Source organism: Haemaphysalis longicornis, unplaced genomic scaffold (genome assembly GCF_048455015.1).
Source record: "Haemaphysalis longicornis isolate Haplotype H1 unplaced genomic scaffold, Haemaphysalis longicornis Haplotype H1 scaffold_194, whole genome shotgun sequence".
NCBI lineage: Eukaryota > Metazoa > Arthropoda > Arachnida > Ixodida > Ixodidae > Haemaphysalis > Haemaphysalis longicornis.
The window spans coordinates 1,611-20,966 of NW_027526289.1; the positions used below are offsets into that span (position 1 = coordinate 1,611).

The 19,356-nt window shown below is 44.5% G+C and overlaps 1 protein-coding gene across 3 annotated transcripts in view; it reads right to left on the bottom strand.

The window, feature by feature from the left end:
* Positions 1 to 8,610: 8,610 nt before the first annotated feature.
* LOC144166875 (uncharacterized) overlaps positions 8,611 to 19,356 on the bottom strand; it is a 34,673-nt gene continuing 23,927 nt past the window's right edge. For all 3 annotated transcript variants that reach the window (XM_077696330.1, XM_077696331.1, XM_077696329.1), the window contains 3 exons: positions 17,302 to 17,415; positions 13,387 to 13,500; positions 8,611 to 10,851 (listed from right to left, as the gene is read on the bottom strand). In XM_077696330.1, coding sequence (XP_077552456.1) covers positions 10,781 to 10,851; positions 13,387 to 13,500; positions 17,302 to 17,415 — 299 coding nt within the window. In that variant the 3' untranslated portion in view covers positions 8,611 to 10,780. The remainder of the gene's footprint in view (positions 10,852 to 13,386; positions 13,501 to 17,301; positions 17,416 to 19,356) is intronic.

The window sequence follows — 19,356 nt, forward strand, 5'->3', positions numbered from 1 at the left end:
GAAAAAATGTTTGTAATCCACCCTGTGAAAGTGGTTGAAAAGCGAAGCTGTTAACTACACCCACAACTATTATCCGTGCGACGTCACTGGAATTCAGACACGTGGCTGTACAAAGATTGAAGCCAGAGATAAGTGAAATGCACTGAACCACATCCTTTATTAATTCAAAGATCAATTCTTAGCTAAGGTGAAATTGACTGATTGATTGATATTGATTGATTGATTTGTTAGATTGATAGATTGATTGATTGATTGATTGATTGATTGATTGATGGATGGATGGATGGATGGATGGATGGATGGATGGATTGATTGCAGGGGTTAACGCGCCGACACAACGCAAGCGATGAGGGGCGCCGTTACGAAGGGCTCTGGATTAACTATTACCACCCGGGGATGTTTAACGTACGTGAAAATCCCGTGCACACACGCGTTTTTGCTTTTTCCCTCCATCATAAAAGCGGCCGCCGCGGCCAGGAATCGAACCTGCGTCCTTGCCAAGGTTAACTGAATGCAATATTCATTTACGGTGGTTGGTTGAGTTGTATTGGTGAAGCAAATGAGTGCAAACTCTTTTTTATAAAATAAAGGAAGCTCAAACCCGGCGTTAAAAAATTCGACTTTTCCTCTCAACTTCCGCCGCCGAAGGAGGCGACAAGATCGGCGGAAGAGACGGAGAAAATTGAGAAGCCATGCGTTGGCGTGAGCTTCCTTTAATTTTTATAACTTTTCGCGCATGTGCAAAGCGCGAACGTGACCGCTACACGTGCCGTGGGGGGAGCGCACAGGAGCGCCAGAGGTCGCGCGACGCTATCACGTGGAATTCAGCGAGAACGCATGGAGTAAACCCGCAGATGTGCACGGTGAGTGCCCCGCTTGTCCCCCCCGTCCTCGGGTGGGCTCGTAGCTCAATCGGTAAGACGAAGGCCTCTCGCTCCGTTTCTCTATTTGTTCCAAGTTCTATTCCTAGCGGTGCCAGTAACTTCTTGTATTTGTTCGCGAGAGTTTTCTCCTCACACCAACGATCGCCACAGAACGCTTGGGGACTAGAGGTTAAAAGCTTCGCTTTATAAGAGAAAAGTGAGAGTATTTTCGACGGAACGATAAGTCGGTTAGGTTCAGGGTTCTTTTCATGGCCGTGACGCTGGAATAGCGCGAATAATTACAAAAAATGAAGCGGGTTGCGTAATTTCGAACAGCTTCAAGAGTGACAAAAAGCGTTACTCGACCGGGGTCCATGATGCCACATGCGTAGTCCACTTTAGAGCGTACGAACGTTTTGTAAAGGTTTAGGTTTATTGACAGGGGTACAGAAGAAAACTTCCGTCGCAAATAGCCGAGCATGCGGTTGGCATTATTAGTAACGTGTTCGACGTGTTTCAGCCAAGACAGGTGGTTATTAATGTTAAACCCAAGGTGCATATATTAGTGCACTGAGAATAAACCGGTGTCACTAAGAAGATACATGCCAGTGTTCGAATCTTAAGGATTTCTAGATACACGCATGCTTTTACATTTTGTGAATTTGAGTTTAATTGGTAAGTCATGACTCATGACACCAAATAGACACGTTGCCTAAGGTTATTCTGAAGTCCGATAAAATCAGTTGAGTATGTGATTTTAGAATACAGCACACAATCGTCAGCAAAGAATTAATGGTTGAAAAATTAATGGCAGAGGTACCGGAAGAAGCATTGTTCGCAGAGACATATTGCGACCTGTTAGAAAGAAAGGATTTAATCCAACCAAGAACATCAAGGGCAAGTTTCAACTGATTTATTTTAAGAAGTTCATGAGAAGCGGTATCGCACGACTAATTAAAATCCAGAAAAATGCATTCAGTGTCGTAACTTCCATCAGATTTGGCAAACACGTCGTTAGTGAAATATACTAGTTGGGTTTCAGATGAAAATGTTATCCTAGAGCCATGTTGGAAAGAATGCAACGAGAAATTTGTTTCAAGAAAGCCCATCACATGAGAGAAAATGTTGTGTTCCAGTAGCATACAGAAAATGCTTGTGAGGGATATGGGTCCATAATTATTTGCAAGGTGCCGGTTATCTCACTTATAGACGGGAACCACCGTTCCAGAATTCCAATTAGCGGGTAGCAATCAGCACTGTAATGACTTATGAAAAAGTAGAGCGAGGACTACGGATGTGCACACTTCTGTTAATTTCAGCATCTTAGAGGAAATTCCATCAGGGCCTGCCGAAGAAGGGATTTAGAAACTCTGATTTGCCTTGGTTAAGACCACTCAGTCTACAAAATTTGGTTCCAACCGGCATTGGGTACATGGGGATAAAATGAAGGGGTTGTTTTTTGAAATACTGAAAAAAAAATATATATATTGAACGGTGCGGCATTGATCCGGTAGTACAAGCAGGTCAGTACTTGTTAATTGAATAATCGATTTCAATTCGCTTTTGTTATGCTGCAAATTTGCGGAGATTTGTCTGAAGAAGTGCATGCAGTGTGAAATTTAAAAAATGTTGCTTTTGCGTTGCAAAAGCGCGGTTACATCTCTCGTTCATACTATAGTACGTGAACGAACGGCAGGGAAGGTTATAACATTTAGCGCTCCAGAACAGATGCTTTTTGTTTTGTTGCGGAGTCGGCGTAAGTGAAACTAAACCAAGGAGAGTGGGGATTAGTGCAAATTCTTCTGAGACCTCGAGCGTGGGCGTGCTTGCACGGTAAAATGTAGCAAGATGTGATCACTTAGTCCATTGAGATATGTGATCGAAGAAGCGAGATTAGGTGATGTCAGTACGATATCTAGAGTGTTAGAATAGGTTGAAGTTGACCGTGTGGGCTGAATAAAAAGCTGGGTGAGGTTGAAGTCGGTACACAAATTCAAAAGTTCTACAGTTTCTGGTAAGTTTTGGTTCATGCTAACAGAGTCAACATTCCATACAATACTTGTATAAGTGCAATCACCCTTAAGGATCAAGGGGGAGTGGGATTAGCGTACAATGAGCAGATTAAGAACATCATGGAGCTCAGAACAAAATGAGTGGAAGGAGCTGGGATCGATAACCTGCGCAAGAAATATAGTCGCGACCGGTAAATATTATTTTTACGCAAACAATTTCCAGGGATGACCTGAACGGCACGGCAGAGGAATTAAACGCTTCATTGACAGCAACGAGCCCGGCCTCCACCGGCAGAGACGTCGCGGTCTGAACGATATTTGTGTATGCCTTATATCAGTCAAATATTTCTCTAGTTTTTATTTTTGCCGAGAGCCACGTTATTGTTAAAACGATGATAACGGCAGAGCATGAACTGATGGCTGAAGGAAGTGTGGAAAGCTTATTCATGTCGTTTGGAATGTTGGTAAACAGAAACGATACATTACTTAGATGCGATTTGGGAAGAGGTTGCTGGGATGATTCCGGGGAGGGATTGCTAGCGGAAGCACGGTAACTATCAGAAGCCTGCGCACCATGAGGAGCGCGTGTCCGACGGGAATCGTCAAGGGCGTGAACACTGTCGGTTGTTGGGCAGTATCCATACTGTTTCCTATTAATCACGACTTTTGTGTAGCACAGTGAAAAAGCTTGCCAACGGGCTTTTTCGAATTCAATATGCTTTTTTCTACAATGCCGAGTAGGTGGGTAGAAGTCCTCACATAAAGAAATATCTGCATTTGCAAGCTTGCGTTTAGTGCCACAATGTGCTACTTCGTCGTAAAGGACAAGAATTTAGATTCGGTGTTAGATTTATATGTAGCGATCACTGCATATAAAGGTGAGTGTCCTATTTCAACAAGTGATTCGTTTGTTTACTCGTCCCTACCGCCCATATAAAATAAATGAGCAGAGTAAAACAACTTTCAATGCATAACTGTATGAACCATACAACATTCCAATGTAAATGCAGGGATGCTGGATAAAACTCAGTGTGTGGCCTGTCGCGTGAAGCAAAATCCAGGAGTATTTTGACTACGCAGCTACAATAAAGCGAATAGCAATCTATGCCAGTGACAAATGGCCCACGTACTTCACTATGCCGATGCGGTGTGTGCCAATTCTGATAGCAGCCGAACATAACAAAAGGTACAAAAGTTAAAGGATCGGGACAGTAATTCGAGGACATGTGCGCGCTCTGCCATCAGACAAATATGATTTTGTAATCTCTAACTACAACGTAAGGTGGGATTAGGTGGCCCCGTGATGTGATTATTTTTTGATGCTAGTAGGTCAAATTGGCCGAACACCATCGTGTAAAAAATAGCCGGGGCAATCGCAAATTGGCGGTTATATTTAGTAGAAATGGTTAGTGTATATGATGATTTACATAAACCTTATGAATAAAAAGAAAAAAAGCGCATATTTAATGTGTTGTGATGACTGTGTGCACAATGGGGGTACTTGGAGGGGCTTTCTTCAGGGCAAGAAACATTTGTCAGCACGCTGCAAAGAACCGCATAGGCGACCTGACCGTGGTTGAAGTCCTTGTTAAAGTGGTTTTCATTTTTTCCATCGTATTGATAAGTTTATTCGGTATAGTATATAATTAAAGCACTGCCTAAACTAAGCCATATAAATAGAAAACAAACCTATAATTACACCCATATAACGAAACTTCTTCAATCTAAAGTAAATGTTGTGTACACACCTCGAGTAACACTCCTCTTTCTGATACGGGTGATGATGATGATGATGATGCCCTCAAAGATTTTTGCACGTACCCAGAAGAGGGGATTGGCCAGGGAGAAATCTGTTGAAATAAGTGAGGACCTGAAAATACTAATTTATTTTTGGAAAGAGGCCGTAAAAGGAAACTTCTTTATGACTAAAACCCGAATAACCCATTAATTAGCACCCTTCAGCACTTCAAACGACCTGAAGCAGAAAGAAAGTCTTGAATGCAATTCTATATATCCCTTTTTCCATACCCCAAATTTGTTGCGCCAGTAGACAACCAATAGACAATATATGTGGAATCGATAAAGTCAACCCCAAACGCTCAAATTGGTCCTTCAAAAGCAGTTGTTTAGCTGCTGAGAAACGGCCACCGTCGAGAAAAAAATCATTGATGCGTACGACAGGTTTTCTTTTTCTTTACTGTCAAAATGGCTCAGTTGTATTGAGTTTCGCGCTTTGGACCGCCCCAGCCAGCTCTCCTTAGTAGCGGTGCTGCTTAAGCGTAAGCTTCATCCATGCGTGGCGCCGCTCAAAACTCAGCGCAGCAAAGTGCAGAGGAGAAAATGGTTGGGCCAAGAAGTGTGAAAGGAAGTTGCGAATTGAGAAGGAGCCGACGAGCAGGTGCAGGGAGTGCGCGCCTCACGAAAAAAATTCACCCATCTTCATGAAGTGAACCATGACAAGTGGGCGAAGCACTGCGGATCTTTCTTATCGTAAATCACCCGTGAGAGTGCTTACTGCTGCTAAAACGATTCCCCATCCAATCCAATCCAATTCAGTTTAATCCAACCCAATCCAATTCATTTCAATCCAATGCAATGCTCGTGGCGCATGCGCAGCATGGCTCTCCAGGAACTCTCTCTCTCTCTCTAACCTTTTGTGAACCTTTTGTTTTGTTTTTGTTAACCTTTTGTGAACTTTTTATTCAGAGATGCTTCGATTTACACGGTGCTGTTCGTCTCTCTCTCTCTCTCTCTCTCTCTCTCTAACCTCTTGTGAACCATTTATTTTGTTCTTGTTAACCTTTTTTAACAATTTGTTCACAGATGTTTCGATTTACACGGTGCTATGCCGTGAGCAGCAATGAGCTTGAGTTTACAGGTACAGCAATGAGCTTGAGTTTACAGACCACGTGAGCGGTGGCGAAAATATCCCCTGCACCGTGTGGTTGCGCGGTGCCTGCTGTGAAGACCTGCTGTGAAGACCCGCGGTTAATTAGTATTGCATGCATGTCCCTATCAATCGCTTCTTCGCTACAGCCTCTTGCTTCGACCCATAATCGCCAAAAGAACCACGCCGGTGGGGGGGGGGGGGGGGGCATGTGTGCCTTCCACCGTCCTATCTCTGCAAGCGATTTTTGTCTCCATCAATATATGTTGCGGACAAGGTAACAAAAAACTGTAAGCGCAAGACAAGCCCTATCGCGCTCTGTCCGACACCTTGCCTCCGATTACGCGAACATGCTGTTTCCACAGAGGGAGTGTTGACCAGCAGCCTGAAAATTTAGGTCATCGAGGTTCACCTGGCGCCTATTCATCGGAGCGTGAGGTATGGGAGATATACACATGGGCTACGCCTGCCGTGTACGCGGTCTCGGCAGCAGGAACCGCGGCAAGAATACGGCGCAGCTTTTAGTTTTGGTCCCTGCTCCCATGGCCCGGAAACGTAAGCACATAACTGTGCATCTTAGGCTCAGGGCTGCATGATAATCACTTGCGTCATGTGAACGCACCTCTAAGCGGTGCTGGTACAGTGACAACAACAAGCTCCGTTATATGAAAGAAATGCAGTGTTTGGCTTCTTCAGGAAACCCCTGGGCACATATAGAATCCTTTGAAAGGAAGGACGATGCTCTCTTCCTGTTTGAATATCACGAACACAGTAATCTGTGAAAACTTATAGGAAATAAAACAAGTTCTGCTTTTTACTATTTGGTGAAGGGGGCTGCGTCAACCCCGTCCTGCCTCCAGTTTTTCAGTCTTGCCACGTCCACCAGTCATGCTCCCAAGCAAGCCGTGGTCACAGACACATCGAAAGTGAAAATGACGAATTTGCCTAGGATCTGCCTTCTCTGAGCCACCAGCCGAGCAAAAACCTCTTCGTGTGCCCCTCCGACATGCGACAAGACATGAGTGTCATCCACTGTCGAGTGTCGACTGTTGAGTGTCGAGACTGTCCGAACTCACACTAGTGCCGAAGTATTTTGGCGCCACAACGCTTGATGCCCTCCAGCTTTGCGGTAGCCAAAATCTTACAAGTGCCTCTATATGTTGTGCGTGATCTACAGGTGCGGATATTCCTGGAATCCGTAAAAATCCCACTTGTCGTCTTCGGCCTTAAGACAACTTTCCGTATTTTACATTAGTGAAATGTACGGGAAAGCGTCCCATGTTTTCGCGGTGGAACTGCCTGGTATTTCGTATTGGTACTGCCTGGGAAGGAACTCATCCAACGCTTCAAGATTTCTCACGGGATGTCGTCTACCGCAGCAGAACTGGTCGGTTTACGCGAAGCACACCGCACCATTTTTTGTGAAAGGCCACAGCAGAGCAGTTGACTATCTTTTGCGATTCAAACCAGTGCTGGAGGTACTAAGGCCTAAAAGTAGTCATGCCGTATATGATCAGCGGACCCCTAATTCCGCCATTCTGTTTGGTGAGTTCAGTGAAAAGGGCCACACGGTGTTGCTTCAGTGGATGCCAAGTCCCTATGGCAGCGCTAGAAATTAATTTGGCCGATGCAGCACCACAGCAGGCACACGCGCATGGAACTCTTCTTGGCTGCTTCCATCACAAAGAAAGATACTGGCGCGATACTCTAGCGAGCACGTAAACAAGCTGCAGCCCTGCATTCGTCTGACACACAGAATTGACATGAACGGGTTAAAAAGCTCGATCTGGCTCATTTATGCTCCTCGGCTTTCCAGATGTCGACACCTTGCTACACAGGCTGCGCCTTGGAGTAGCATTTACCTGAAAGCGTCTCCACACAATCGGACGCGAGGACAGCCGGGACATCCCTCTATGCGGTTGTCCTGAGACTATCGAACATTTGCTTAGCGCTTGTTCAAAGTACTCGAGTGAGCGAAATAACCTTGAGGTAGCATTACAACGCTTGGGCACTCGCCCTCTGTCCGAACCAAGATTTTTGGCACGTGGACTGACTACAGGAAACAAAGCCCAGCCGTTAGAGCCCTGCTTATATTTTTGGTGACTCCTCCATGGGTTCTCGGCTCTAGGTTGCGACAAACTTTAACAGGCTGTGGAATAACACCGCAAAATTTTTTATGGACGATAATCATGAGATGAAAACTTGACCGTAATAATCTTATTCAGCGGTTCGTTGTATGTGACACGTTTATTGGTTTTACTACTTGTACACAGTTCAGATGATTATTTCATTGTCATTTCTCATACATTCCATATTCATTCTTTTTTCTTTTTGTCCCCAGTTGCCTCCCTCCAGTGCGAAGTAGCAGGCCCAAGATCAGTTTATCAGGGCGACCTGTTCTACTTTTCAACAAACATTTACTCTCCCTCTCTGGCTATATTTTTTCGTATCCGCGTTCTGAGCGAATGAGCGCTTTTACCCCGCAAGTGATGGTGTCGCAGCACAGAGAGCGCAGGACTTTATGTGCCATTGACAATGTTGACGTGGAGCGCTGGGTGAGTTTGCCCAATGGTGTGCGTGCACCCAAATGACAAGATCCCACCCTTATCCTTGACAATGTCCACAAAAGAGAACTTTATAGGTCGGACAACTGCAAGGCAAAGCGAGCTAACCTGTTTTGAAAGCCGCCTTGTCAGCAGCCCGCGACAAAAAGGCAGTGAGTCAGGAGTGCAATTGTAATCAGCGCGACATGTCAGTGTGCAGGCCGCCAAGCAAACTCAACTTCTTTCCGTGGCTTGAAATACTCGTCATTTCGAAGAGCGTCAGAAAACATTTCGGTTCGCTGAACTACTGAACAAAAACTGAGGCAGCCTTTATTTCCAAGCAACCATCGACACGCCGCCAACAAGGTCGTAAACACTGTTTTCTGCAATAGCGAAAATACAATCTTGGTTTAACGAGCAAAGTATCACCCACACAGGCAACGTGAAAAATGAGCAAGGTGGACAAATACAAAACTGTACAGAAGGCCGGATGCATGGACGAAAAATGCTCGCCTGTCTTTTGCGCTTAAGTCCAGGACAAGCTTGCTCCACGCAGGTGACACTACAACGCACACTGCACGGCGACAAGGAAAAGCCCTAAAATGACGCTCAAGATTAATATTTCTGGCAGCCTTTCTCCAAGTCCCACCATCCACATTCCCTCGACAAAGCCAATGCTTACAGGAAGCGAGCGTTGAGTTATGAATACGAGCCAATCCTTCTGTCCTGGTATCTCATCGGTTGTTTTGTTAAGATTCACCGACTTGCCTTTCTTCCAAAAGAATGCAGCAGCAACAAATCCTTCTTAACCACGTCTACAGAAATACGATGCTATGTGCTTTGACCCCAGGGCTCGATTTTAAGATGCTGGCCTCACTGTGGGCAACGAAGAAATTTGGGGTAATTGGTGATAGAACTTCGACGTGGTAAAATGAGGGAAAAGACGACGATACAAAAAGAACACTCACACTAGATAGGCGCTAGACATTAAGTGGGGCTTTATTGACGAAAAAAGAGAAACATTCTGATAATTGCGCGCAAACATGGGCGGATGGCGCACTTTTAGTTGCAATTTGATATTTATGTATGCTATTATATGTATTTTGCTCCTTTTCCAGAAATAAAGCCCCGGTTGACGTCTAGCACCCGTCCTGTGTAGGTGTTAGTTCTGGCATCTCTGTCTTTTTGGGCTGTTTACCACGTCAACGTCCATCTCTGGAGCTCATCTCCGGATTGTCGTCCTGGACTATTCGTACCTACGATGTCTTTGGTCAGCTTCTAGACCTACTCCAACTGTCCAGCATACAACATTGGCTGCTCCCAGACAAATGTGTTGGTATAGGAGTCACCAAACAGGCAGTTCATGGACTTTCAGGTTTCCATGCCATGGTTTATTGCCCAAGGTTTATGGTTCATAGCCTTTCTCGGCGTAGATGGGTGTTGAGCGGTTGGTAAAGGCACCGGCTTGGTATAAAACTGCTGCTGTCTGAGATTTGGATCTTTCGTGGCATTCGGAAGGCATTGGGAAAGGTAGTGCTTGCCCTTCCTGACCTGTGATTAAGAAATGATATGTAACATTGATCTAAACATAGAGCGCACGAGCTACAGCTGGAAACTTTTCCTGCTTTGTTTTTCTGGAAGCGCTGCGGGTGTAGAACACTAATCATGGGATACCAAGACGAACTCTGGCAACGGCCAGATGTCACTTTTTTTACTTCATTTCTTGGCGTCACGCAACAGTGTGAAAGTGATCTGGCATGAAGAGAGGGGGAGTAAATTAAAAAAATCTCATGAATGTATTTAGTTGTTTTTTTTACTGATACATGGTGTAATCTTAGCCAAAATCATCTTATTTATGCCAGAGGGTTTTGACAAGGGCCCTGGTCCCTTACGACGGTGAAATCTAATACGCTCATGGCTTTTAGATTGATGAACCTAGAATTTCTTACCTCCAAATTCTAATGTGTGGAATTCATTGTATTTTTATGGGGCCAAATGAAACAAGCAGTATCTCCCGCTACGGTGACACCATGGCTAAAATGTTGTAGTTGTCAGCTCAAGGACAGGGGTTCGATTTCGATCCCTGCCTAGGTGGCCGCTTTTCAGGCGGAAACGAACGCCAGAAACACCCCATGTCGATGTTCTGGCGCACATTAAGGATCTTCAGTTCAGCATAACAAATTGTGATCTTTCCAATACAGTGTGCTTCATGCAGTAGCGAAGTTCTTGCTTCGGTGTGTTAAACTCGCAAAAAAAAACAAAAAAAGAGAAACATGTAGTGGATCTTCTTGACACTGATGCCGTGGTTGGCGCTCTGGTGCTGAACTCCAAGCCAACAAGGGAGCAAAATATGCGGACAGCGAAGCAACCTGGACACCTGTGATGTCTAGCCATATGACAGCTGAGCGACGCACAAGCCCAACATGGTGGGTGGTATGAGCAGCGCTCCAAGTTTGCCCTCAGCTCGCCCAGGCATTATGCCAAGTTTGTCAGCAAGATGGTAGCGATGGTGAGCATGCAGGCCGGTACAGCTGTCCCAGCGCCACCTGAAAAGAAAGTTGTGGCATGAGCGGAAAGAAAGAAATATCTCAGGTTTTTCGTGAAAAAGATAGCAAGTTATAATGATTTCTTCCATGACAGCCTCTTTTCATGTTAAAGGTGCTGTTTCTTGCACATTTAGATTATATGCTTGTGTTTTCTCGCAGCAGCCAGACGAGAGACCACATTGAAGCCAGCAGCGTACCCGAGAATTAGGGACCGGGGCTAAGGAACAAAGAAATACGCTATTGCCATTTCTCTGGAAAACAGTGTGTAGACAACTGCAATGCCTTTCATACCAAAGTATTGTCCCGTCGCAGAAGCCGTTCACTCAATATATATGCTCTATGTATTTTCCCACAGGTGGCGGTGAAGCAAGGACGCATAGAACAAATTGTTCTTGTGATGTGCACACCAACGTTTAGGTTTGTAAGTGAAAGTATGGCGTGTTTTCATAGGATAAAGAGTACCCCTGTCGAGCACTCAGGATTGAATACCCTCCCCATGTTTGGAGTGCCGTCTGGTCAGCTACAGAACAACATGTTGGACACGTGTTACTCATAAGCACAAAGAAACACCAGATGGTGATGATGATGATGAATATAGGCCCTTCCTTTGTATCGGGACGTCATCGTCAACCACCGACTTGCCTGTTTTATTCCACTTATTTACCCTACCCTTAACTAACCGAGTGAAATCGCCTCCTCCTATTTTCCCTTGCCCTTTCTCCCCGGTTTTAGACTACCATCTCTCCCTCCCCACTATTCCTGCCCATGCACACCTGTTTTTCCCTTCCCCGCTGCTCTAAATTATCATTCGTTTGATTCGCGTACGTCCTTCTCTCTTTCCTAGTTATCTACCGCCATCCCTACTTCCGCCTCTTCACCACATCTATGGCAGTGATATTGATGATTGCCCTCACATCAAACCCCAAAGCCTCCGTCAACGTCGTTTCCCCATCGTCCCGCGGCGATCGTATGTCTTCTGTACAGTGTATTACGATAGGATTTATAGTTAGGCTGTATGAATATGCGCGAAGGCGAGCGCTGTCTGGTGGTGATTTAGGAAATCCAGCGCATGCGGTCAATACCACAGCAGTGGCTGCAAATTCGGAACGAGAAGCAAAGAAAGTGTTGCATTAAGAGAGACGCAAACACGATGTAGCAGTAAAGAAGTCTTTGATAAGTACCCCTAAAGGGACACGTTTGCTTTCAAAGAGAGTTGAGAGATCTAAGTGCATTGAGAAATATTTCGCTATAGCAAACACGTGCGTCTTCAGGTGCATTTCGCACAAGTTTGTATCAAAACTTCTGCAATATACGGCAGCGCAATTGCAAGCACTTTGGTTTTCATATATCAGCCGTTTCTGTTTGATTATGAGGTCTAACATGTCGACGCCAAAGGCAATGAGGCACGTCGAAGTGGTGGGCTCCGGATTATATTTGACCCCCTGGAAGTATTTAACGTGGGCTGAAATCTAGAATAGACCGGCGGTGTCACCTATCGCCTTCATCAGGAAAACGGACGCCCCGTCCAGGAATCGAGCGCTCGTCCTTGGGCTCAGCAGCACAACGCCACTGAGCTACCGCGGCGGATTCAGCCCATCTCAGCGTCCTCACGGCTGCCCCTATTTGCGTCAATACGTTTTAGCCATCAATGCGTTCTACGAAAGGAAGCACTTCCTTTGTACTATATAAAAGGCAAATGTAAAGTCAGTAACCAATCATTATCAACATCATGCCGTAACCCCTAGTTAATCCGTACAGGAGTAAAACGCAATTGCTAAATTAAATTAGCCAGTTACATGAAATGGCAACATATACGCAATTAAATTGCACTCAAACAACAGCTCTGTATAGGCAGGAATAAATCATCGTGTCGCGTTTCGATGCAAAATTTCCTGTATCCTGTACAAGCATAGTTGCACGCATTCAATTTCAAATGCTTATTCAGTAGACTTGAAGATACAGTCAAGCGCAAATGTCAATGTGGTGGGATTAAAGCAAGGAGCAAGAATAAGACAGCAGGAGAAACTAGGCTTCCTAGCGCGGCCTGATAATGCCACCAGCGCTCGTCGTACGTTACGCTAGCGGCATCTGCCGCGGATGAACAAACTGCGCGGCTACAGCGAACGGCAATTCACTGCGCAGGCCCGGGACAAATTGAGGCCGCTATCATTTAGTGCATAAGGGGCCGTTACCCTCTCCTTCACCATCGCAGCTACGAAGCTTTGCAGTCTGCCTTGGTTTTCATTGCGACATTATCTGGTCGCTCGCCCACGCTTAAGCCGCAATGGGCCGTTTCACCTCCTATTATTCTTGCTCTGTGGATTAAAGTAAGCCATTACTTATACGCATTACGTATTACGTAAGGCCATACGTATATGCGCGCGATCACAAAGAGAGACCTTCATAAAGCTCCCTGTTTGAGCAACCGGTTTAAGCTTGAGGTGAAGAGCAGTTTCTCCAGAACCAAAGCAGTGACTGTAAACATCTGCATCGGAGGCGCACATTTGAAATACAGAAGAAAAAATATAAGCTTACCATCCAAATACGTGCACAGGCATTGCTTGTCGCTCCGACAGTTTGTCGAGAGCATTTGTTTCCCAGGGTACGTCTTCTCACAGACAGATTTGCAATGGGCTTCGCTCGTACATTCTGGGTAAAAAAGGAACCAGAAAAAAACTTAAAATAGCCTCCGAGCTGAATGTCTGTGCCATGGAGGCAGAGGTTTATAAAGACACCGATACTGCGAATACCAATGGCGTTTGATCAACGCAGTATGTTCAATTGTAACCATAAAACTTTAGGAACAAGCAAAAGCGCAGCGAAGGCAAATGACGGCGAACGGATAGGACGGGCGCTAACTCACAACTGGATTATATTGGAAGAACGGCATGCATATATGCTTTCAGTGTAACCGCAAATGTTTACAAAAATTCAAACAGGCTTCAAGTGAAAGCACATATTAACACCTTAAGGAAAATTATCAAAACAGGCACACTTCTTTGTGTACATTGAGAGCGATGGCACACTCACGCAATCATCTCCTGTTTCTCCCTCTCCACACACACACAGCCATCCTTAAGTGATGCACAGCCGTCTTTCAGCCCGCGCGAATACCTCGAGTCTTTTTGCGCGCAGCGCAAGGTACACCCCTCCCCCCATCGTACACTCACAAGGCGGCAGTCCCTCCTCCTCCGAAAGATTCAGACAAACACATTACCCACTGAACATCTCCCACATCGCTTTCGAAATTTACCCCGCACCCCTACTTGCTCGTTCTGCGGAGGTTACCCAAACATATTCCACACAATATGGGCGTGTGATCGACATCCAAAGTTGACCCCATCCAGAATCTAACTCTAGCATCCTGGGAGGCAAGTCTGGCTGACCCCAGCGCTGCGACGCAGCTCCTGCTGACGTCCAGAACCATGGCCATGGCTTCCCAAGACGGCGCCCTGGACTAAGGGTGTTCAGGAAAATAGTTTACTTCCTTCCTTCCTTCTCCCTTTTCAAAATGTTATTTCCGTAATATAAAAAAACTCGCTGAAAGACATGTCTTACCTTCGGAACAAGATTAACAATAATGCACATAGAAGTTCCGTACCCTGCCAAAACATGTTTCTACTGTCGTTCAAGGTATGACGTGCAAAACCCATTGATAGTAGCAGCAGCTATGCATCACAGCATAGCGCGAAAATACTTCTCGAAATATTCTAGTAATATTTCAAGAATTACTGCCTTAAATATATTTGCACCCACCACGGTGGTTCAGTGGCTAAGGCGTTGCGCTGCTGAGCATGAGGTCGCGGGATTGATTCCAGGCCGCGGCGGCCGATTTTCTGATGGAGGCGAAAAGCAGAAACACCCGTGTGTACGAGATTTCGGCGCACGTTAAAAATCCCCAGGTTGTCAAAATTAATCCGTAGCCCTCAACTACGGCGCCGCTCACCACCTGCGGTGCGTGGGCGCGTTAAACCCTACAATCAATCAATCAATCAATCAATCAATCAATCAATCAATCAATCAATCAATCAATCAATCAATCAATCAATCAATCAATCAATCAATCAATCAATCAATCAATCAATCAATAAATCAACCAATCAATCAATCAAATAATCAATCACTCAATCAATCAATCAATCAATCAATCAATCAATCAATCAATCAATCAATCAATCAATCAATCAATCAATCAATCAATCAAACAGTCAATCAATTAAGTATATTTGCATATAAGGAACTAAGGAACAGTACTGGAAGGGCAGGGTAACCAGGGTACTGTCCAGTAGGCTACCCTACACATGGGGATGGGGAATACAAGACTTGAATGAGAAAGGAAGGGCAGCGGTGAATAATAAAAGAGGAGAATAGGGAGAAAATAAAATAACACAAGGCGCGGTCACGGTAACTAGAAATAAAGTGCAAATCACGCACAAGTGAATTGAATATGCACAGAAATCAGGCGATACAGAGACAAAATTGGCAATCTTAGGACGCTTCACGGTAGTAATGTCCCTACAATCATTGAGATATGCCCGTGCCCTTCAAAAAGCGAAGTAATGGTTTTGTGAAAATATTAGAAGCTTAGAATACTACACGAATAGTGCTTGTTATTTGTGTCGATTTTCAGCGCACTTTCTCCACGATAAAAATCGAATTGTTCAAATATTCAATATGTGCGGTACATACATTACGATTTGCAAATATACCAGGGAAGCCATTTTTGTATAATTTACATGCAGAAAGAAGTGTATTGTCAATATTGTCACCGGACAATATTGACAATACGCTGCTTCTCTGCTTATCACGTAATAATGTATACTGGCATGCGTGCATAATAAGGAGTGATTGCTTGTTGGCAATGCTTGCAGTAAGGCACTGCTCATGCGACCCAGTGTCATACCTGCAAAAGTGAATGAATGGCTGGAGGGATCTACACTCAGTCAAAAAATTGCGCTTATCTGGTCTTTTCGGTGAAATGTTGACGAAGGACGATAGTCGACTGGTGCCCCTGGCAAGTAAATGCCTCCCTTCTCTTTCCGATGACCTCTCACGCTGTTCTTTTATCTTCTCGTTCCTCCAAAGATAGCAAGCTAGGCATTTGCTCAAGTCAATTTAAATTTACCGCGTTCCACTGCTCCAAGTAATGTACCGAAATACTACCGCTGTCGCATTGCGGAGACGCGCGTTAATCCAGACACCCTACAACAACGGTTAGAGAACCACGTTGCTCTACTCCACGAGCGTTCCAAGCGGAACGTGGAACCTACCCCCTATAGTGGATACGTCCCACTATAGGTTCCACTACAGTGGACCCCTTCATTGCTATTACCGTTTGTTTTTTTAAATGCCGCCAGGTAGCGCGGGCAGCAGCCGGCGACGGTTTTCTGCAGTTGATGTAGTATTTCATTTGCTACTGCAAAAACCAAGCATCCTTGAATTTTTTAATAAAGGAACACTGCAAATATCAGTCATGTATTTATTTTCTGCCTTAAATTTGCGTACTGCCCTGTTCTTGCTCAACAATATTGACAAGTATGAACATTTCACCAGACTTAGACGTTTAGATTTGGCTGTGGCTATATAAGACTATTGCGCAGTATCTGTTCCACTTTGGCTGGGTGGCTGAATTGAGTCACAGAAAGACAGACAGACAGACAGACAGACACATATACCAAAATTTCCGTGTTTAAGTAGCCTCAGAAAGGCTATCGCCTTTAATATATTTCCTGTATTCACACATGTCTAAGAACGTCCATTGCCGAGTGGCGATGCATGCCAAATTTTGTTGCAGTGCTCCGACATCTTGTCTTAACCTTTATTTATATTTATTTGGAACCTTTCCTTATCAAGCGCATGTGAATGAACGATTTCATGCGTTTTTGACTCCACACTACCCAAGTTATTGGTTTAGGTATGTGTCGAAGGTGTAAACACACTCCATAAAAGGTACTGTTTAGGTTGACTTTTAATGTTTGGAGATATTGTTTATATAGGAGCGTTAAGGTTGACAAGGTAATGGTGTGGTTATTGCATGCATTCATTTGGAAGTTCATTACGTTCAAGTTCATGACCCAGCCAGGTGCAAGTGTGACATATGCCATGATTTGAAGCCCAACAAAAACGCACGGACAAAGAACAGAGTAGACGAGACAGGTGCTATCTCGTCTACTCGGTAGCGCCTCTCTCGTATACTCTGTTCTTAGCCCGTGTGCTTTTGTTGTGCTTCAAATAATGGCATCTATTCCCCAACTAGCCCAGCAAGAAGTTCTTCTCAGCAAGTGGGACAGCCATTGCATAGAAGTGAGGCATAAGATATGCCCCATAAAAAAAGGCTAAGCTCCACTTCTTATACAAAGCGCTTTCTGGAGAGTACAACAAATAGGTGTGAACATCTATGTCAAAAGGTGAAATTGAAGCGTAGGCCAAAGAATGGAAATAGAGACTTACCTTCTCCATACTCGCAGAGACATTTGTGGTCGCTCCCACACTGCGTCGCTGTAAAGTTTTTTCCTGGATACCTCTGCTCACATAAAGATCTGCAGTCGGCTTCCCCTGTGCATGCTGAGACATTTGAAAAGAAGACGAAGCAGCAAGATGTAGACTCCGAGGTGGATGTCTATGGCATGAAGCAAGGAGGTTACGGATACACAGATACTGCCACAGCCACTGGTGCATCGTCAAGGTAGTATCAATTAGGACAGTGTTCAGTCATAAGTATAAAACCTTTAAGGGGCAATAAATATAAAATACAGCTTTATTTTGTTTAAAGCTGTATTCTAGCCGTGAAAGACGTTTATTAGGTGAAAAAATGCAAGATTTATTGTAAAACGTTCAAATGTCGCACAATGCAGTCGTGACGTACTGTGGAGCAGCACTAAACATATCCTATAAATGTGTTAGCTTCACGTTAGCATCGAACCTATGGGATAAAACATTAGTAGAGGCCCTAATGTAACCGCCAAGTCATATTTCTAGGCGGTGGTTTATGTCCGAAGCCCCCAATCACATAGACAAAATTCTGTAACGTCATAGAAGATTACCGGAAAGTGGCTGGAAATTCGGCGCTTCTTCATATGATTTTTTTTAAATATCTCGGTTATTTGTCTCAGGTTTGCGAAAAACTAGGTACTACTGTTATAGGGATGCAGTTGTCTTTGTTTTCAAACAAACTTGTATTTTGTTTCTGTCGCTTTTGAAAGAACAAGAAAACACAAAAATGGGCGTTGCCGCTTCGCACTCGACCAAAACGTGTCCAGTGTTGTCGTCCTACGCATGACGCGTAAACCTTATTAGGACTGACCACTATATAAGCTCTATGCGTCGTAACTGGCACGCCATCCCGTGGCTACCGGAAAAAGCGGGAACCAAGAAAAAGTTGCCACCGCCAATATGCATGTTTCGACACTGTATTTCATCGCTAATATTATTTTATAGTCATAATGAATCGCTGCATGGTCACAGTACTAGTAGGCAGTATATGCTATGCCCTCCCCGGCGAGACATTTCAGTTTTTCGTTTCACCCGTGCATTTTTGGGCAGTGGTAACAGTGGATCAGGATCGTGCGAGAGAAAAAAGAATTATGTTGCACCGCGATCAAGTCTCTCAACATACCAGCATTGACAGTGGATGTGTATTTTGTAGTTTTGTCTTCTGCATTAAAAGGTCGGTTCATTTAAAAGGAATGGGAATGTTTTAAGTGGCCATGAAGACAAAATACGAGTTTCGTTCATTAAAGAACTACTTTTCCTGGATAACTAAAATGTATATTTTACCGCAGACTTCAAGTGAATGCTGAAGAGATTAAAAAAAATATATCAAACATATCAGTGGTGACCCGAAGCCGCTTTCCGGCGGCATCTTCATGATGCCACAAAAACAGATGTGTGCTATTGGCGGCCGCTGACATAAATCACACGCAAGAAGCATGACTGGGTGATTTAAGTTGGAACAATAGTTAGCCCTGATTGTATCTTTGGAAGGATAACGTGCAGTTAAGGTACTAATAACTTCAAGACAGAGTTTTAGGCATCAGTAAAGCCCGTATGTAGGCGCCGCAAATAGGAAAGCAAGAACAACATATTTTAGGCCTCCATTGCCATAAATTTCGGTACCATAGATTAATGCAGAAAGCAGTCCATGCAGAAAGCCGTCGCCTGCTGTTGCCAGCGCTACCTGACAGTATTTAAAAAATCAAACGGGAACAGCAACGGAAGATTCCACTAGGCAGGTTCAACGTTCCGCTTAATGCTCGTGGAGTATGGCAATGTGGTTCTATAAAAGTTCCAGTCGGGTGGCTCTATTCACGTGAGAGAGAGAGAGAGAGAGAGAGAGAGAGAGAGAGAGAGAGAGAGAGAGAGAGAGAGAGAGAGAATTGTTTAATGATACTGACGAGGTTTGTCCAGGAAAGAGCCTGACATGCTACGTCAGGTGAAAAATAAAACGAGGGAGAAAGGAAAAAAAGGAAAGGAAAATAAAAGGAAGAAGGGAATATAGAAAGAAGG